This window comes from Chiloscyllium plagiosum, unplaced genomic scaffold, assembly GCF_037043375.1.
Source record: "Chiloscyllium plagiosum isolate Xiang-an unplaced genomic scaffold, Cpla_swu_hap1 HiC_scaffold_18, whole genome shotgun sequence".
In the NCBI taxonomy this organism is placed as follows: Eukaryota; Metazoa; Chordata; class Chondrichthyes; order Orectolobiformes; family Hemiscylliidae; genus Chiloscyllium; species Chiloscyllium plagiosum.
The window spans coordinates 52,896,388-52,918,971 of NW_028270156.1; the positions used below are offsets into that span (position 1 = coordinate 52,896,388).

The following is a 22,584-nucleotide window of genomic DNA, read 5'->3' on the forward strand; positions in this document are numbered from 1 at the left end:
ATAGTGAACAAAGTGCGATAAGGATTGATAAATTTAGTACCGGCCTGAATGAATGAATCAAAACGTGCTGTAGTAAACCAAGGGGGGTCTAATGAATTATGAATGAATCAATGGAGATGCAATATAGGAAACAAAGAGTGATGAGAAGATTACAGGTATGAATGAATGAATGTGATTTTGTTTAAGTGGGCTAATGGGAACATGCAATTTCCTTTGTAAGAGGCTTATAATGCGATATAGTAGGGTCAGTCTTTACACAGGGTAAATGGAAAATACAAGATTTTTTGGCCAAAATTAAGGGGTCGACCTTTACATGAGTCAACCTTTACATGAGTATATACGATATGTTTGTCCTTCTGCAGATATGCTGATCCTCTCTTTCTCTACTGCCTTCCAATAAACCAGCAACCACAATAATTGCTGCTAGTTCTTTCCTCAATGCCTTGGAGAAGGTGGTGGGTGAGTTGTTTTCTTGAACCTCTGCAGTCCTTGAGGGATAGAGATACCCATAGTGCTATTTGGGAGAGAGTTTCAAGATTTTGACTCAATGACAGTGAAGGAACAGCAACATAGTTATAAGTCAGGATGGTGAGTGGTTGGAAGGGAACTCACAGGTTAATGTTTCCATACATCTGCTGTCCTTGTCCTTCTAGATGGTGGAGATTGTGGGTTTGGTTGGTGTTGTTGAGTTAGCGCAGTACATTTTGTAAATGGTACATACTGTGGCCGCTGTGCATCAATGGTGAAGGGAATGAATGTGGAAGATAGTGGATAGGATGCCAATCAAGAGGGCTGTTTTAGCCTGGATGGTGTAGAAGTTCTTGAGTGTTGTTGCAACTGCACCCATCCAGGCAAGTGGAGCTTATTGCATCACATTCCTGATTTTTACCTTGGAGGTGATAGACAGGTTTTGGGGAGTCAGAACGTGAATTACTCATTGCAGAGTTTCTAGGCTCTGACCTGTTCTTGTAGCCACATTACTTAGATTGCTAGTCCAGTTCAGGTTCTTGGTCAATGGTGTCACCCACTGCCAGGATGTTGATAATGGGGAATTCAGTGATGGTAATGCCGTTGAACTTGAAGGGGCAACGGTTAGATTCAGTCCTATTGGAGATAGCCATTGCCTGGCACATGTGTGGCACAAATGTTACTTGCCATTTATCAGCCTCAGCTTGGATATTGTCCGAGTCTTGCTGTATTAGACATGAACATTCAGTTTCTGATTGTCATCCACATTGCTGGGAGTCCAGAGTCACATGTATGCCTGTAGAGATATGGATGAAAACTTTCCTTCCCCAAAAGACAGTAGTGAACCAAATGAATTTTTTATGACAAGCAACAATAGCACGGTCGCAATTGGACTAGCCTTTTAAGTTCCATACCCATCTGCCATTATTTGAACCCATATCCCCAATACATTAATCTGGGGTTCTGGATTACAACCAATGACCCTTTCATTACCATGACATTATCACCTGTAATCCAAGCATCTCTCTTAACATTTAATTCCATTACTGTAATAGCACCCTCTTGTGCAACTTATTAAAGACGAAGAAGTGTAATTCCCTCTTTGGTATTTATGCTTACATTCAATTGTTTCCAATACCTGGTTTGTTGGGTACTGACTTTCCATGTGGTATACTGTCTTTTATCTCTCCTCCAAAGATATCACAGTTGGTGACAAGGTAAGATTGTGAGTATCCTTAACCAAGCAAATTTGGTTTGGAGAAGCTTCCAGAAAAAAACAGCAGAAGAATTGAGGGTCTGTTTTAGCTGAGAAATAATTTTAAAAACGCAGTTGTGAAAAGGCTGTTTGTGCTTGGGTGGACTGACCTTTGAGGATGAGTGCATTCGGAATCTGAAATGATACAGTTGTGACCGAGATGTTTATCACTGACAATAATATATTAGTGTATAAGGTATTTCTGACACTTTATCTGTTAATCAGGCAATGATGAATTGTGGTGGGGGGATGGGGTAGTAAAAGGCCAACATTTCTGACTGAAGCAGGCACAGAAGCATTTTAAAAATTGCTAACCCCTGCTAAACAATGAAACATGCCGCTGTCAGGCATTTTGTGCAGCTTTAAGCACTCATAAGTCATTGGTAATTGTAGAAAGATAATGGATTGGAGCAAGGAATCCATTGCCCAATGAGACGAGCTTTGCAAAAACCATCCATCATTGTAATTTTGTTGAAGTTCAAGGGACAGTATTACAGGACAGATTTAAATGCAGTTTAAAAGGTCAAAGCACTATTAGTAAATTGCTGACATTGCCAATGTTAACTTTCAACTGTAGTATTACCTATTGAGATGGTGGAACATGGCTCAAGAGAAGTCAGAGTTAACAACCATCTGGAGTAAATAAGCTGCAACTGAGTAAGCTGAAGGTCCCAACAAAGGTAGTTACAAAGTCCTGCCAGTGAGGTCGCATTTGGCTCAGAATTTTCTACTTGTGAAAGTAAATTGCTGCAACTGCAAGAAAAGCGATCTTGCCAAGGCATGTCAGAAGCAGACAGACTGAGAAAAGCTGGATGGAGCAAACACTAGTGGTAGAAAATAGTAGAAAATTCCAAATGGTTGTCGGACAGCAGTAGGTCAACAAGAGGTCAGTTGAGATCTATACGATAACAAGCACAAGGATGTCCAAAGGAAACTCTCAGGGTTTTGTGGCCCAAGTAAATTTGAATGTAGCCAGAGTGGACATAGACATCAATACGGGATCATCATCCTAAATCACAATATTAGAATCAGCATTAGTTGAAGACATCACACATAGAGTTAAGCAATTATGAAGATAAAAAGAAATCCCTATGATTGGAAAGGTTTAAGTTTCAGTCACCTAAAGAAAGCAAATTGACTTCATCATAGTGAAGGATGGAAAACAAGCCTTGCTTAGAAGAGCCTGGTTAAAAACAATGAAGTTTAACAAGAATGAGCTGTTTTGCATCGAAGTAAAATTCACAAAACTGGATGCTGTGATCATCTGGTACTTTTGTGTGTTCCATGAAACTGGAAATTTGTTTCTGAGGGTGGCAGGCATGATGCCATCCAACACTTCTTCCTGCATCCTCAGAGTGGAAATTGCATCTGACAGGACACTTTCTACCAAGTTGGTTCTGCTAAGCCAGGAAAGTTCCTGACACCAGCAACATGCTTTGACAATCAAAATCTGGCCTTTAGTTTCCTTAGAAACTGAGAGGGTTAGTTTCCTTTCACAGTTTTCCTTTTTGGTTTCCCTTTTCAATTAGAAATTATCTCAAACACTACAAGTATTGAAACAACAATTTCCATCACAATATGTCTAGTTCTCATCACTGAGACATTGAAGCAGAAAAGATAAATCCAAATTCATTCTTTGTGCTTGAAGATTGAACCATTATGAAAGTCTGGGGAAATCTATTCTTTTGAACTGAGAAAAAAGGGGGCTGAATCCTACAAGAAATTGGCTAAGCATCAATCTTGATGAGTTTCATGAAGGGTTTCTGTCTGTGAAGCCTAGGGACATCTTTTATGCTATATTCCAAACTCACCTGCTTGTCATATTCTCCCACTTGTAGTGGGCATACTTTCTTGCCGCCACGGAGATATTTGACATTCCTGGCACTGGTGTATCTTTAAAGCCCAACTGTGCACCCTATTAAGTGGTGGCAGTCCAGTGTTGCCCTTCACTGTGCACATAATTGGATAGCAACCACAAACCAATGCTTTTCATGACACATAGATGGCACATAAAAATACACATTCTTACATCTATTGCTATTTAAGAACAAAGCCAAAAGGATTACTTATCCTTAGCCATATGTCAACTTACAACCCTGTTGAAGTAATTGCTACTCTTTCTCAATGCCCAGTATAGTCCAAAATCTTCTGACTGTCCAATGTGGGGCCGTCACATACACAAAAGCCCAACTGTTCAAAACATTTACTTTTATTCAGCAATATCAAAAGTGAACAAAAAAACAAACAAAACAAAGCTGTGTCTGCCTCTGAGAACAAAGGAATTGATTTTTTTTTTGAGTAAATACATTTTCAGTCAATGAATGATCACTACACCCAATTCATATTAAATGGAACTGGGTGTCAATTAAGTCCTGACTCTTGTTGCTTCTGATGCAGCAGTGCTCTATCATGGTGAAGGTGATGTTCTTCCCATTCAATATCCCCATCTTCATCCTTGGACGGCTGCTGTTGCTTGCCCGCCATTTGGGAGTCCATGGCATCATCTGTTCTAATATGCAGAATACATCATGCGAGGATTATACAGCATACTCCACTTGGAGTATACTTCAAGGCCCAACTAGACCAGTGCAAATAGCACAACTCCATCTTCAGAGACCCATCTTTGGCTCTGGTGGAAAAATGGGCCGCATTATATCTATTCTTGCTGTCAGTTAGGGGTTTGCATAATGGATTTATTGGTCATGGTTGCAGAGGGTAGTCCCCATCTCCCAATAACCATACCTTCTATATTTTACATAAGGAAAATGGGAATATGCATATTAATGAGACAAAACAATTAGGTGCTGAAAAGATGTTAATACATTTTAATGTATGCAAATATGTTTTTTTCCACTCACTATCAAGAATTTCATCTCACCACTCAACACTTAGTACTTACTACACTGGATATCTCATGCAATTTTCCCAACTCTCTCAGCAACGCCATCATTGTTCAGTGCCTGGGAAGACTCCTCTCAATGTATCTGTAGAAGTTTAGAAGACAATAAGATGTTAACTCTGGAAAACTACTTCAAACAAAATGTAAGAGCAGGTTCAAAGTGGTAAAAGACAAACATTGGATTTGTATTGGGAGGTTCTTCACACAAAAATATTCAATACATCAACTAGGTTTCTAGAGGCAGAAGTGGAGATGAATGCTCTGAAATTAAGGAACAGTTGAATGCTACAATAGGGTCTTTATGGCCTATCTGAGTAAATTAATATGGGCTTTCTCACTCAATTAGTTTGTTATACTGTAAACTGTATAAAGATGCTGTGAAACTTGAAAGGGTTCAGAAAAGATTTACAAGGATGTTTCCAGGGTTCGAGGATTTGAGCTATAGGGAGAGGCTGAACAGTCTGAGGCTGTTTTCCCTGGAGCGTCGGAGGCTGAGTGGCGACCTTATAGAGGTTTTAAAAATTAAGAGGGGCATGGATAGGGTAAATAGGCAAAGTCTTTTACCTGAGGTCGGGGAGTCCAGAACTAGAGGGCATTGGTTTAGGGTGAGAGGAGAAAGATATAAAAGAGACCTGAGGGACAACGTTTTCACACAGAGGGTGGTACGGGTATGGAATGAACTGCCAGAGGAAGTGGTGGAGGCTGGTATAATTGCAACATTTAAGAGGCATTTGAATGGTTAAATGAATAGGAAGGGTTTGGAGGGATATGGGCCGGGTGCTGGCAGGTGGGACTAGATTGGCTTGGGATATCTGGTCGGCATGGACAGGTTGAACTGAAGGGTCTGTTTCCATGCTGTACATTTCTATGACTCTAATATAAAATAACAGCTAAGGATGCAATTTAACGATAGAGTTCAGGCAACAATTGCATATGTATTGAATCATGTTATTTAATGTTATTTTTAGCACATTCATTTTGATGCAAAGATCTATTTGCCTATTTAAAGTTTTAAGTGAATTTGTGGATCTTATAATTAGCATTTTCTCTTTTAAAAAGAAAACTTGATTCCACCCACAATGCCAGCTAAACCACTGTCATTGGCATTCTGTGGTTTCACAAGCCAACTTTCCCAAGAAATGATCTAATTTACTTAATGATTAGATTAATGTGGAGTGGCAAGTCACCATTGAAGTAGCAAAGATGGATTATTGGACAGAAGAAAGGGTAGCAGTCACTATATGATTGTGTCAATTGAAACCTTGCACATGAATTTTTACTATGGTTTTAACTTTGCATGTGATTTGCAACATCACTTTTTAAAAGAGCTGAGGCACTGGTAGGCATATCGGTCATATGACATCAGTGCTGTGATGGAGACCTGATTGATATTTGGGTAAGATTGGCAGATCAACATTTGTGATGATAGATCAAGAAAGTAACAGCTCATGTGATATCCAAGGCAAAGTGGCATGTGAGATCCAAATTTGATTGACAGGTAGGAAGCAGAGGGTGATGATAGAGGGATGTTTCTGTGACTGGACATCTGTCTTCAGTGAGGTTCCACAGGGAACAGTGCTGAGGGCCTTGCTGTTCGTGGTGTATGTTAATCATTTGGAGTTAAATTAGGGGTATAATCAAAAAGTTTGTGGATGACACACAATTGGAATAGTGGTAAATAGCCATAGACTGTGGTAGGATATTAACAAACTGTTCAGCTAGCTGAGTATTGTCAAATGTAATATACCCTGGAAAAATGTGCACATTGGGACAGCTAAAAAGGCAAGGGATTAATTATAAATGGTAGAACCTGGAAAGTACTGAAGATCAGAGGGATCTTGGTATGCATATTCACAGATCCTTAAAGATAACAAGATAGATGGACATGGTTAAGAAGGCATATTGGATACTTGCCTTAAATTACCAAGACACAAAATACAATGGGAAGGAAATTACACTGGAACTGTATAAAATTCCAGTTAGGCCATAACTGGAATATGATGGTCATGGCATTATAGGAAGGATGAGGCTGCACTAGAGAGGTTGCAGTGGAGACTTACCAGGATGACACCTTGGCTGAAGGGTGTGAGCTATGAGGAAATGTAGGATAGACTGGGTTAATTTTCTTGGAGCAGCAAAGATTGAGAGTCAACCTTTTGGAGGTGTATAAGAGTATGAGGGGCAGGGGGGGAGGGGGAGGTACATTGGAAGACATTAGTTGAAGGGTCAATAATCCAGGGCCATAGATTTAAGGCAAAAATACAAGGCAAAGAGTTTTGGAGAAGGTTTTCACTCAGAGGGTAGTGGGAGCCTGGATCCCACTCTCTGAAAGATTGGGTTGGGTCAGAAACTCTTGTGACATTTAAGTAGCCTTTAGATATTCACTTGCATTATCATAACCTCGAAGAGATTTTGGGCCAAGAGTTGGAAAATGGCATGTGTAGTCAGATTTTTGTTGACCGACACTGATATGGCCTCCTTCTATGCTGTAATGGCCTCCTTCTATGCTGTAAACATCTATGAGTCGAATATTCACACTACACAAGTGCCAGGTAATGGACAACATGAGAAAATCTAATGCATAAGTAAAATTGCCATCACTGAATTCCCCACTATTAACATTCTGCAGTTTATAACCGACCTCAAACTGACCTGGAAAGTTGTCTTCTTACAATAGAAATCCACATCGAATGACTGATGACTTGGAAGAATTATATAATCTTTTCTTCTGATGCACAGTGCTACTACTTGCACGGAGATAGGTTCTGAATCCAACCAGAAGCCCATGCTGTTGACACTAATTTGTTCCATAAACTGTGCCAATAAGCTTCCCATAAATAGTCTGAGTTGCTATGGCATCATGTACATTGACATCCATGTGGCTGTCCGATGTATTGGACAGTGATGATAGTGGCTCCAATTTCTTTCCGACACACATCTGCCCAGAAATCTCTCTCACTTTTAAATTGCAATTTAGCACAAACTTACTGGTAATAAACTTACATTCTATTAATTTTCACATAAATGCTAAACCAAACAATTTATTTCAAAAATGGATTAGTGGATTTTAATTGCAGCAGAGTCAAACAGCATATCCTTTCGGCTCTTCGCAACAACCAAGGTTCTGACTTTACCCAACCAGCCCAAGCTTGCAAAACTCACAACACAATGTCCAACACGATTGTACCTTGGGCTCACTCTATGGTGCAATTGCAAGTATGAGAAGCTTCATACATGAATACACAAGGTCCTGACCTTTTCTGACAGAACACGTATACGCTCTGAGCCTGTTTCAATTCAACAAAGTAGGGATGATGCCATTTACTGCTTCATTTTTCAGGGCAATGTTTGGCCAAATTAGAGTCAACCTGCATGGTTTGAAATGTAAACAAAGCCTAATAGTTAACAGTCAATCATTATTAACTTCATTCTCCATGGCAAAGCCTGTATCAAACAGAATTCACTTGCCAATCAATCAGCACTATCCACTCAAATAGTATAAATGTTTATTCTTCTCCTTTATTAACATTCTTGCAAATTGTACATGATGAAAAGCTTGGAGAAAATATGTCTTATTTTCAGCGATACTCAAATATCATGTTAGTATTAAAGGACTGAAGTTTGATGGCAACACTGGGGTACATTTGGCAGTAATTTAGGTTTCCAATATTATAAATTTACCATCAGTTGATGAATTCAGTGTTCCATTATACTTGACTTTCAGTTGCCTAAATGTAAATCTAATTTTCTTGTATTCTTTGGCAAAAGTGCAAAATCTTATTCCACTAATTTGGTCTTTACAAATCTACACTACCTGACCTTTAATTCAAAACACAGCAGCTTCTTGTTGTCTCTCCTCGTTACATCTTAATTGTTTGCAAAACAAGACTCAGTGCACTTACCTCATTTCCCAGATGCACTGCAAGAACTCACCACAACTCCTTTGGCAGCACCTTCCAAACCCGTAATCTCCCTGCTAAGAAGGACAAGGGAACAGATGAATGGGAACATTCCCACCTGTGTTCCCCTTTAAGCCACACACCAACCTGACGAGGAATGATATCATCGTTCTTTCACTGCTGCTGGTTCAAAATCTTGAACTCCTTCCTTACAGCACTGAGAGCATCCCTACACATCAAGGCCTGGCCTAGCCAGCAAGGCCCTCATCCCATGAAAAATAATAATTTTGACAACTGTCAAAAAAGAACTGTGAAAGGAAAATGTCAACTTGGCAAATCATTTAACCTCCTAAACTTGAAGTCTTAAACATATCTGGATGTTTAGAACTAATACTGTCAGCTGGTTTATTTTGTGGATTTAAATCCAAGAACTATTTTCATTGAACTAATGCTGCAGGAATTATTTCACAATCTTCTGTTATCACAGAAGGGTTCCTACCATGGTACAATTTGTTTGACCTCTCTAAGTGTCTATTGCTTCTTTAAAGAGGGACTGTGAATTCCAATGTCAGTCTTGTTTAAGGATTAGTTGTTTGATTTAAATGTTTGTTCTTATAAATGATTATGTATTTGAAAGAATGTGAATGTCTAAATGGCATTTAAGGAACAAGAGTGTATTTTTAAATAAAATCTGCAAAGGAGACTTGCAACTGTATTTTACTACATTTTAGAATGACTCTGAGATCTCTCCCTGATGCAAACTGAATGAGTTGGTATGGCAGGTTAAAGCTAAAAATGAATGGAAGGAGGCATGTGGTGGCACGAATGGCCATAGATGTGCAGCAAAAGATTAAAGGCATAGAAGTTGTGACAGTTTATGGGAGTGGGTGGGTGTCATATATGGGATATGGGGAGTGCGAAAAGTCAGTGCTGGAGGGCAGCTTTATGATTTTAAAATAATTTGCACATAGTACCAAAGCACAAAGGTAGGCTTCAGCCCAACATGCCATAGCACTTGCCTGCATTTGCATTCATTTTGGAATTGCAAGGCCTAATTCCCACAGATCCTGGCCTCCATGGAATGGAAATTAAAATTTCTGGGGCACTTTCTCCCAGGTTGGGTTTGTGGAGTTGGGAAACATCCCCCTCATCATCCCAATAAAAGAACAAAAATTCAAGCCATTGAGTTACTTACAGCACAATTAAGGCCATTTGGCCCATGCAGGCCCACCATGGAGCAATCCAGTCAGTCCAGAATCCATGCCTGATCCACATAATCCTGCAAATGTATTTCCTTCAAATACCCATTGGATTTTCTTTCCAAATCACTGATTTTCTGTACTTCCACCAACTTCATATCCAAGCCTAGATCATTGTAACTTGCTTTGTAAATAAATTTTTCCTCTTTATCCCACTGCTTTTCATGCCTAAAACCTTTTTCCCGTCCAATCCCAACACTTCCCCACAATCCCATGGCATCTTCTCATGAAACCGCAGAATGTCCAACAGTTGCCCATTTACCTCCTCCCTCCCCATTATCCAAGGCTCCAGACATATCTTCCAAGTGAAGCAGCAATTTATCTGCCCTTCATTCAATCTAGTCTACCGTATTCACTGCTCACAGTGTGGGGTCCTGTACATTGTGGAGACCAAGTGCAGATTGGGTGACCCCTTTACAGAACACCTATGTTTTGTCAGCAAAAATGACTCTGAGGTTCCAGATGCCTTCCACTTAAACACATCACTGTGTTCCCTTGGCCAACATCTGTCTTGGGGCTGTTTTATTGTTCCAGCAAGAACAGCATCACATTTTCTGCTTGGGGACTTTGCAGCCTTCTGAACTCAATACTGAGTTGAATAATTTTAGAACCTGATCACCTTTCTCTATATCATTTTACTCATCCCGATACCCCAGGCTCTATCATGACATGGGCAGCTTTTAGCCCAGCCAAACCATGTTCACCTACTTATGGTCCTGATTATCAGTTTTGTCTTTTTCATTGTTACTCCATTTCTAGCGATTTTTGTTTCTGTTTTCATATTTTCCACTACTTCCTCATTTCGTTTTCACACTATCCCTTTCCCACATTATCTCCACTTCTCCCAATATTTGTTAGATTCCCCATTCTAGTAAACACCATACAAAGGACTCATTCAGTATTCTAGCCTTACCCTGTATCTCTAAACAACATCACACTGTTTGCCCTTAATAGGACCATTTAAGCTTTTACTGCCCACTTATGACTTAGCTGTTGATAGATTTTTTGGCTTCCCTTTAATGTTAATGCCATTATATTCTCAGTGTCTAACTGATAGACTTACTTTTTCTTCACCTCCCTATTGTTTGGACCAGGTTTTCAGTTAAAACATTCACCTGTCCTGCATCAAACAATCTCATATTTTGTTTCATTGTAATCTTTATCTTCTTTGTCATCTGAAGAGCCCTGTTTTGACTCCTTTATTTTTTACCCTAGTTGGAGTGCAATAGGCTGTAACTGAAGCATTTCTTCCTTCAATATCAACTATTGTCAATTAAGGTTTTCCTGTCAGTCTCTGGCTCAATTTTACACTGTTAGGTACTATCTCATCACGTTAAATTAGAATTCCTTCAACTTAGAAATTCCATGTTACATTATTCCTTGGTCTCCTCCATTACTAATTCAACCCTTATCCAAACGTTTCCACACAGTTACTGGCTCCATCTCATTTCCCAACAGCAGATCCAGCTTATTCTTCTTGATATAAACCTTCTCGAATTAAAAGGAATTTCTCTGGATAAACTTCAAAAACTTCTACCGCTCCTCATCTTTTACTCTAACATTACCTCAATTGATTAATTTGGGTAATTATAGTCACCCAGTATGACCATTCTATAGAGTCACAGAGCTGTACAGAACGGAAACAGACCCTTCGGTCCAACTTGTCCATGACATCAAGATAATCTACATTAACCCAGTCCCAATTGGCAGCATTTGGCCCATATCCCTCTGAACCCTTCCTATTCACATCGCTGTGATTCCCATGCTGATTAATTTCTGTATTTTGCTTTCATTATTTAGGGTCTCATTAATTAGAATGCCGACCTAGCATGGTCTTTTATTTTGCTTCTCACCTCTGGCTAAATGGACTCAGTCCTTAGCCCATCAAGAATATCCCATCTTTCCTACACTGTAACAAGTATGAGGACCCCAACTCCCTTTTGTCCTTCCCTATTTTGAGCATTTTATATCCTCGTATGTCAAGTGCTTAATCCTTAACATTTTTAAACTGTTCCAGTAATTAATACCACATCATATTTCTGCAGCACTATTTATGCTTATAGCTTGTAAGAGCAGTTAATCCGTGTTAGAGACAAGATGTATGTACTGAGTAGGAGACAGCATTTCATCCTTCACTGTAGACTTCAACACTCCATTTTAAATTTCATAATGCAATGGCGAACTTTGTAAATTGCAGGGTGCTTTACTTGGATCTGTGATTACTGTATATTGTCATGTTGATTTTGGTTGGTCATTAGTTCAATCACATTCTTCTGATAGAGTGGCAACTAGAATTACACACAATTATTCCATCAGTAGCCTAACTGATATTTTATAAAGTTGTAAAAAACTTCTTTGCTCCTATATTCTACACTCTGACTAATGAGGACAATCATCCCATATGCCTTCACCACCCTGTCTACGTGTGCTGACTCTTCTAGGGATCTATGGACTTTTACAGCCCTGTCAAGGTGGCTTCCTTACTCAATACTTCCTAGGGAGCTACCAGTCATTGTACATATCCTTCCCTCAATGGACCTCACAGAATGCATCACTTCACACTTAGCAGGATTAAATTCAATCTGCCATTGTTTTGCCCAGTTTTCCAGCTGATCAATATCAAACTGCAGTCTGAGACCATCCTCCTTACTGTCAACAACACCCCAATTTTCATATCATCTGCAAACTTACTAATTAAACCTTTTAGATTCATATTCAAATTGTTAATGTACCTAACAAACGGCAAGGTTTCCAGCACTGATTCTTGTGGCGCATCACTGATCACAGGCTTCCAATAACAAAAACATCATTCCCCCATCACCCTTTGACTATGATTTGTAAGCTAATTTTGGATCTAGTTTGCCAACTTTCCATGGCTGTTAACAACTTCAAAGGTAATTCACCCCTTTTTTATTTCTAAGGTCTATCCAGATGGCCTCATTTGAAGACCTTCTAGGGTGTTCTCCCTCATTACTGCAGTGATGGACTTCTTTATCAATATGGAATTCCCTACCTCTCTTACCTCTACCTCCCCACCCGTCTCACCCATCATGCATGAAACTTCTATACCTTGGAATGTTGAGCTGCAATTACATTTCATATACCAGTGAGAATTCCCATTTATCGTATTGAGCTTGTGGACTTCTTTCCTGCTCCTAAAATTATTCTGCTCTCATAAATAATGGTTCAACAAGTTGAAGAGTTATGCTCTGATTTAATACCCACAATTGCTAAATATCAGCACAGTTTGCTTTGTAAAGGAATATTATTGAGGAGCTGTTCCCCATAAGGAGAGGAGGAGAGGGGGACAGTAGTAGAGGGACAATAACTATTATATGATCTTAAGACTTAGAAGAATGATGACAATTTATGTAATACACTATTAAATGGGATTCCTCATATCTGATGATCTGCCAGTGAGTTAATGCTCTGATTTATTTCAGGTGATTAAAGGTCCACTCATTTCTTCAAATGTTGGTATTGGTAAATACGATTCTACTGGGTCACAGACTGGGCAACCAACTGAAGCCATACAGTCACCCTGTTCACCAACTCATACTGAAGGTAGACAATAAAATAAATCTCTCTGCCTTAAATCAGTCTGCAATGAAATTCTACAAAGAATTAATGTGAATAACGTGTGATCTGGAAGTGACAAAGCTCCAGGAGTCCCCAATTGTAGAGTCATAGAGTTGAGCAGCTCTGAAACAGACTCTGACCCAGTCCCATTTGCCAGTGTTTGGCCCATGTCCCTCTAAATCCTTCCTCAAACAGTATTGTGATAATGCTCAGATAATTTTTTTTGAGATATTGATTTGAGGGATGAAAGTTTAGCCAGGACATCAAGTCTGTCACACCAGATCTTCATCAAAACAGTGATGAGACTTTTTCTTAACATCTACCTCAGCAGGCAAATGGTTGTTAGGATATCTGCACCCGTCTATAAATTCATTGTTTGATCACCTAAATGCTGTTTTACTCTAGATTCATTGTGGACAGTGATAGTCTCCACTTGTGAGAAACAGTGTACATAAGAAATCAACAGCTCAGTTGATCAAAATTTCCCTGGATCTTGGGAGTCACACTTTTAGTGACTGAGGTTCAAGTCTTTTCTGCAAGTCTGTGTAACTGACAATTGTTTATTTTATGAAGCATCGTATTAATAGGGTTGGTGATTCCTTCCACCAAGAAAATGTCTACACTCATGCAGACAGACAAATATAATGTTGTCAGTGCTGCTATCAATGCCAAAAAATTCACAAACCTAAATCAATAGGTGGGCATCAGCAACAAACACCTTGTTTGAAATCAATGTAAAAATAATGGGATGATGGGACAGAGGTTTGAGGTAGGACTGAAGGTGACAAGTTTGCAGAATCAAGTTTAGGGCTGAACAGGTAGAACTATTAAAAGTTGCCATGAAAGGATGAATCCAGATTAACCAGTGTCAACTTGATGACTTTACATATGGATTAATAGCATTACCAGGTCTGGTAAGGCAGAAATGTTCAGCTACGCTTTCCAAAAATACACTGAATTATACCATCTGCTATTTGCCACCACTTTCCCTCAATGTTTCAAGAGGTGATTGTTGAAAGTATCCAGGGAGACTTTCTATTTCTAACCTTCACAAGTAAGGTGTAAAAGGTTCTGAAGAAGAGTCACTGGACCCAAAATATTAACTCTGCCTTCCCTCCATTGATGCTGCCAAACCTGATGTGTTTTTCCAGCATTTTCTTATTTTGTTGCTGATTTCGGCATCTGTAATTATTTGTTTTTTTTTTCACCTGTAAGTGTTTTTGTCCTTTAGCCATACATGCATGCATAAGGCTAAAAGCCTCACTTTTTTAATTACTTCTGTTTGTGCACTGGTCACAATTCTCTTTATGACCTGCCTGTTGACTACATCTTGTCAACTTGATGGGTGTTTACTTTTTAAATTCCTTTTAAAGGAGAAGACTACCCATAAAACAAAAGAAATTCTCCAAGGCAATGGCCCTGACAAGGAAGAAGAAGCATTGTAACTCTTTAGAGGACAGCTAACAGAAGGAGCCAGGACTAGTGCCACCTACAGGTTCATCAAGACATTCAGCTTCTTATCTTATTATACCCTTCATTACCTGTCAAGTTTGAACAGTTTCACTGATCTCAAGTTTGAACATAAAATCCTGACATATTTCTGCTGAATATTACAAGAATGGTGGTTCTAGAAACCCATTTTAACCTCTTTTCTCCTTCTCTAGATACATCACAGCAGGAAGTAGGATGAAGGTGGCATAGTAGGCCTGTCTGATCTGTTGATTACAGTAAGGGCTAAGTTTACAAGATGAGAGGGATAATATTGCTAATTTGACAGGGCATCAAATATATGTGTTTGAAGGGGGAATACCTTCTAAGAATGAGCAGCATCTGGTTAGTTAATTGAAGGCCAATCTTTGTGCAATGTTGGGTGGCTTTGCAATACTAAATTACAACTTGTATCATATGGCACATCCAAACAGATCCAGAGCTAATGTTTCCCCAGTGAAAGATTCAAGGACAATCACAGCATCAGCCCCCACCTTGACTGATGGAATGTTCATCTTGGTGTCAGAATGGTCATGGATTCTAATGTGACGATATACTTAAGTACATAATGTAGGCTGACATTTCAATGCAGTACAGTTTAAAATATTTACATGAATATAACTGATAATATAATAGTCAAAAAATATGCAGCAGCTTGGTTGTTATAGCCTAAATGAGAAAAAAAGGCATAATGTAAGTACATATTATACATAGTGTGCAGAACTTTTACTCAAAACAGGAGGCTATTTAAGTTGGAGTCCTACACCAACTGTAGAATCCTACTATTCTAATTTTAGTGAACAAAAAGATGAAGAACGGATGGATATAGGTCTCAGGTGTACTCCGCTCCTCCTGACATCTTTAAGAATCACAGCCTGGGATCACTTTAAACTTAGTTTCTCAATTGAAGTCATAATTAAAATGAAATTAATAGCTGACTTGAATTAAAAAATTCATTGCAAAACTGCAATTCATTTGCAGATGATACCAAATTTGGAGAATCACTGGAATTGGAGAAAATGGCTTAGAAATTACATAACAATTTGGTCAAATTTTGAGTTGGAATTGCAAATGCAATGTAAATGGTAAGTATTGCACACAGGAGGATAATTTTAGTTTGTGAGTGGTATTGACATAGCTAAGGATGAAGTTCAAAGAGATGACTAGATGTATTCAACTAATGTAAAGCAGCAATCAACAAAACCAATAGAATATCAAACTAGTAGAGTTGAATACAAGTTGCAGAAACTCATAGATTGTGCAGTGAGCTGAATACTGTTTGTGACTCTGTCATGAGAAGCAAGGAAGACATTGAAATATTAAAGAAAATACAGAGAAGGTGCAAGGCTGATAGGGGAAATAATCTGAAGTATGAGAAAATGGCATTATCATTCCCTATTCCACCTGGAAATTAGGTGATCTCATTAAAGTTTATTATGTTGTTAGTTATGTGAAAGTTAGCATATGAAAGTTAAATCTGAAATACTACTTTAAAATTAAAATTTCAAGAATAGGTAGGAGATCACTGACTCAAACCAGTGAAAAATACATAATTTAGCACTGAAATTAAGAGGTTACATTTCCAAAAAGAAAATCTGTAATTAATACAATCAATGTACTTCTAATAAAATATTCACATCTATAACTCTTGACATTTTAAGAAACAGATTTGGCCAGGGAACATAAGGTTTTCAGAGATATAGACAGACTGAACACACTTTCTCACCTGTAGTTATGTTGTGATCTTGTAACCTATATGCCTGTTGTTGCACTGTATTTCTCTAGAGAAGTGATATTTATATTTATGTTGCTATTCTTATTTTTGAAGGCTAGAACAATTTAAAAGGCAGGCTTTTTTTAATTGGTTGAAATCACTAGATACACTTCTTTGTTAATCAGAAGCCTGAAGACAGAGATTGATCTATACCAAGTCAAATTATGTTGTGGTTTAAGAAGCTTAAACAGGCAGAAAGAATCTCTCTTTATTTTGATCATTTATATTACAATCAGTAATGCAATGTATTTTAATTCCTTTAAAAGACCTATGAAATCTATAATTGGTTTTAAGAAGATTTGAAAAGGACTTTAAAGAGATCCTTTAAAGGATCAAGTGTAATTTTCTTTGATAAGAAGAAAAGCTGATCCCTATGGCCTGACAATCCTTGACCTGGCAGCAGTGCTAGAAAGAAGGAAATTAAGGAAGAAGCACCGTGGCTGCCAGAAAAGAAAGCTGCAATCGCAAAGAAGAGCTCCAGACAGGAGCTGGACAATGAAGGCGATCAGTGCACAGATGCAGACACGAAGAGGAAGCACACAGAGACAGGAGCAAAGTAGAAAATTCTTGCAAGAAATAAAAGCAAATCATTGTTTGGCAGAAAAGGAAATAGGAGCACTTGGAGGCAATTTCTGCACTTTCTGAAAGGTCTAAAACCTAGAAGGTTGTGTGAATAGCTTGGAGACTTCCAAGGGCTGGTTTTTGACAGAAGTGATCAATCAGTCTGTATGCCTTGCCGATGATAAACATATCTGTGAAATTCGAAAGGTAAAAACTGTTGTCAGATTGGACTCCTGACCTAGCCTGCATGAATAAACAGCAGCACATTGTATAAATGTGTAGCTCATTTGTGTGGGGAGTGACGGGAATGCCTCTATATTAAGATATACCTTTGATGTATTGATTATTTAAAATGAAGTTTACATTTTCATTTGAAGTATCATATTCCTGCTAATTCATGTGTAATTTACATTGGTTATGATCTGTGTTAAAGCAGAAGCTACAAAACATAGTCATAGAACCTTGTTGATAATTTTTTCATTTGTGGGTCATTCAGTAAATTTGGTTATTTTGATTTGTGGCTTACTCACAGTGATTATAACAACTTCTATAAAGCAACATCACTTCTGACAGTTCTCATTTTGAAGGGTCATACACAAATTATTAACCTTATTTCAATGTTGGAAAATGTGCTGTGAATTTTCTAATATCTATTTAGAATGTATCCCTTGTAGAATTCAAAAACAAAGAGAGATTTTATATATAAAACCTCAGTTAGACCACACTCACATTACCATACAGACTTCTGGTCTCTATTTTGCAGAATTGATAAAAAGCACAGGAGAAAAAGAAAAAAAAAGATTTACAGAGATTGTGCCAGATTTAAAACAATAGAAATGTGAAAAAGTGAACAGAATAGGTTGTTTTCAGTCCACCAAGGAGAACCCTGAGACGTGATGATAGTCAAACTCTTTAAAACTGTAAATAGGTTCGAAATGTTAGACATTGAGAAGATATTTTGATTTGTTGGTGAGTCCAAAACAAAGGGCCATGAATATAAGAAAATCACCAATAAATCAAATAAGAAGTAGATGTAACTTCTTACTGCAGGGAATGTTAGAATGTGGTACTGGCTTAGGACATAGAGTGAATGATGTGAAAAGCACAGATATAATTAAGGGGAGAATAGATAAATATAAAGGAGAAAGGAGTAGAAAACTATGTTCATGGCGTGCAAGAAAGTAAGGTAAGAGAAATCTTGTATAAAACACCAGCATAAATCTGCAGTGCTGAATACCTATTTCTGGATTATGAAATTCTGCATGATTTGGCTAAGTTAAATACTTAAATAGCAGATTAGGAAATGAGAATGTGAGAGAAGAGTAAAGAAGAATTAACATTAGGTGTCTCCTTTTAGGAACCAGGGAATTCTAAGTCTATTTTTGTGTAGAGCACCAGTCAAAGGGATCACAATAATTTTGCTCTGAAGGGAGAATGTACAAACACATTCATGGAGAGGGTGGACGCTAGGAAATTGTTTCCGTTAGGCGAGGAGACTAGAACCCGTGGACACAGCCTTAGAATAAGAGGGGGTAAATTCAGAACAGAAATGCGGAGACATTTCTTCAGTCAGAGAGTGGTGGGCCTGTGGAATTCATTGCCACAGAGTGCAGTGGAGGCTGGGAAGCCAAATGTCTTCAAGGCAGAAATTGATAAATTCTTGATGTCACAAGGAATTAAGGGCTACGGGGAGAATGCGGGTAAGTGGAGTTGAAATGCCCATTAGCCATGATTGAATGGCGGAGTGGACTCGATGGGCTGAATGGCCTTACTTCCGCTCCTATGTCTTATGGTCTTATGGTCTTAACACCCAGAACCTAGTTAACACAACAAAGTCCTTGTTAATCCAAGTGTCTTCTGCATTCATCAAAACTTATCATATTCCAATAATTAACCATTAACGAACATGGTCGGATATTGGTTAAAAATATAAGACATATTCATCCAGTAACATAATCACTATCCTGGTCCAGATATCTGGACTAATATCTTTGTGACTTAAGCTCAAATCTCCCAGTTACTAAGAAATTTAAGTTCAATTTTTGAAACATATCTGAAATTAAAAGGTAGTCTCAATGATGATGACCGTAAAACTGGATTTTTGTTTTACAAAATCTCTCCTAGTTCACTAATGTCCTTAAAGGAAGGAACACTCTTTGATATGCCAATATGTTGATTCCGCACTTAAAGTTGTAGTTGTGTTCCTGCAATGAACAACTTTAAGCAAATCAGATTTTCCCATTAAAGCAGTAGGTTCTGTAGACTCTCTGTCTGTAGAAGAAGGTATTCCCTATAAATTAAAATATTCTACACTGGAAAATTCCTACGCTGGGAAATGAAATAAATTTTGAAATATGAAAGAAATATGCTAATTTTCTACTTGTATCCTGTTTACTGGTGATCCTAGTCATTGTCAATTCTGCTTCCTAAACTTTCTACTCACCTCACATCCTCCTCTGGCCCACCTGGTCACTACAGATCCTCTCACTTGCTAACACATGCTCTTACTTCCAGCCCTCCAATTTGTGGCCTCTCCTATTTCCTTACTCAGCCTCATGCTGCTGACTGTCCAATTTGTAGCCTCTGTTGCTCCCTGACCCATCTCTCTTGCTGATCCTATGTCATTCTGAGTTTCCCAATCATCATTTTCCTTGTCTGAATCCTTGCATTGAGCAACAATGCACAGGAGGAAACAGAATCAGTCTGAATCAAGAGGCCATGCACTAGAATGTTGGTGGTGAGAGAAAGGACAAGGGAGTAGGAGAAGCTATTCCAAAAGAATAATGATTTTGTTGCAGGGTAAGACCAGCATTAAAAGACTTATAATAAGAATACAGGCTCCATTACCCCACTGACACTAAAATGAAACTGTCTAAAATGATACAAAGTTAAATGGTGCGTTATGGTATTTGACTGAAGATTCACAGCCATTTATTTGGTTACTGCTCCTAGCAAGCAGAATTCCATTTAAGTAAGAATAAAGCCAACTCACTATTACTCAATATGATCATACCAGATCTTCTATCTCAAATTCACTTTTCTGCCCAACATTCCTTGATTCTCTGAGAGATCAAAACCTTTTGATTTCAGTCTTGAAAATACCTAGCCATAGAGCATGCACAACACCTCAAAATAGGCAATTTCAAAGAGTTTGCAACCATGATTAAAGCACAAGTGATGAATCGATAATCCACTTTGGCCTCTTCTGGAGGTCTCCACCATCACAGATGCCAGTCTTCAGCCAGTCTGTTTCACTCCACTTCAAATCAAGAAAGAGCTGGATGAGCCTTGACAACAGCCTTCAGCTGTAGTGCTGAAGACCTGATTTCCAGGACTAGCCACAATTCCAAGCTAACCTGTTCCAGTACAATTCCAACATTGGCATCTACCCAACAAAATAAGAAATTGCACAGGTACGTGCATTCCACAAAAAACACAATTAGGGCAATTATTACCCATCATTTCACTTGCAATCAGTAGCAAGGTGATGGCAAGTTTCAACAGCAGTGTCACCAAACAGGATTTCTCACAACAACCCACTTGGAAATGTTCAGTTTTGGTTCTGCCAGGATCACTTGGCTCCAGACCTCAGTGCAGTCTTCATCCAAAAATGAACAAAGGAGCTGAATTTCAGAGATTAGGCGAGCCATGTAGGCAGCATTTGATCTGGTGTGATAACAAGGAGCCAGAGTAAAATTGAAATTAATGAAAACTGGGGATAATCTCTTCACAGGTTAGAGACCTAGCACAAAGATAGACAATTGTGATTGATGGAGGCAATCATCCAGCCCACAACATCCTTTCTTGAGTTCTTCAGCACCACGTGCATGGTCCGTTTTCAGCTACCTCGTCAATAATCTTCTGTCCAGTGTCAGGTCGGAATTGGGAATCGTTGTTGATGATTACACAATGTTCAGTTCCATTCTTAATTCCTCAAATGGTCGAGGAGTCTGTACCAATATGTAGATAAACCTAAACAATATTCAGGCTTAGACTGGTAAGTGGCAAGTAATACTGGACCACACAACTGCCTGGTGATTGTCATCTCCATCAAGAAAGAGTCCAACCACTTTGTCTTGAAATTCATTTGACATTAGCATTTTAAACCCTCACCATTAACATCTTAAGGGTCAACAGTGACCAGAAACTTATACATAAATATCGAACATGATTTTCCCTTTTTAGGACAACATCCTCATTACCTAGAAAACCGAGCCTATTGCACACCGCTCAGCTTATTAAGAGCAGACTAGTGAGCTTCAGTGAATTTTGTAGTCTATTGCAGCATCAACACAGGCACCCAAGATCACCAGAAGCCAGTAGCCTCTAGGCACTAAAGTCTGTGTTGCTGCCTATTACTCATGCGATCAAATGGCAAGAAGTTAAGTATTTTTTCACTTCTTCTTACAGAGTTAGGGCCCTGGAGAAAGGGCGGGGGGGGGGACAGGGAGGTGTAGCCAGAGGCAATTGGAGGCTTACCTCCCAAACCTGCCAAACTGGTTGTCTTGTTTGCAAGTGGGAAACCGCTCACCCCTGCCAGGAAAGCAAGTAATTAGGGAGGTGGTGAGTTGAGGTACTTAAGTGGTTGTTAATTGGCCTAATTGGCTTAATTGTCAGCTGGTTGAGAAAATCCTCTAAAGCAAATATCTCTCCAAAGCCATTTCATCACATTATTTCTGTTTTTCACAACCTCTCATGCCGTCTCCAAGGAAGGGAAAATTCTATCCACTGTGCTACAAGAGCAGGTCAGAGACCAGGCACTCCGCTAAAAGTAATTCATCTCCTATTTCCAGAACTCCTATGTCATAATTTAGGAGTGTGATGGAATACTCCCCATTTGTCTGGATGAATACAGCTCCAGCATTACTCAAAAGTCTAAACATCATCCAGGCCAAGGCAGCCTGGCTTTCTGGCACCATTTTAAACATTCCCTCCTTCAATCACCAGAATCCCTTTGCATCAGTGTGTTGTATATACCACATTCACCATAGCAACATATGAAGGGTGCTTTGACAGCTTCTTCCAAGCCCTGAGTCTATCACCTTGTTTAGCACATTTATCACAAAAAAGCAGGGGATCCCAAAGTAGAGGTCAGGGCCTCAGGTAAGTTCTTAAGCTGAAATTTTGGTCTTGTGTGCTCCTGAGGCAGCAATGGCTGCTTTGGCACTCTGATTGAGTTATAACAGCTGTGTATCTGCTCTAACAGGCCTCTGATTCTCAAACTGTCAAACCCAACTCTCCAAGTTGTCACTGAAGGGTTATGACAATCTACAAACCTCGAAATGGGGTCACAGTCAGACAAAGTTTGGGAAGCACTGTCAATAAGTGTTCCAAGCTGTCTTGACCATCAAGAAAGAAAAGAACTGCAGGCCCATGAGAAACTACCACCTGCATGTTCCCAT

The 22,584-nt window shown here is 38.9% G+C and overlaps 1 protein-coding gene across 1 annotated transcript in view; it reads left to right on the plus strand.

Annotated features, from left to right (window-relative positions):
• Positions 1-22,584, plus strand: part of LOC122557867 (uncharacterized) — a 106,111-nt gene that overhangs the window by 15,270 nt on the left and 68,257 nt on the right. The window contains exon 3 of the mRNA XM_043706012.2: positions 13,224-13,344. Within this exon, the coding sequence (XP_043561947.2) occupies positions 13,224-13,344 (121 nt within the window). The remainder of the gene's footprint in view (positions 1-13,223; positions 13,345-22,584) is intronic.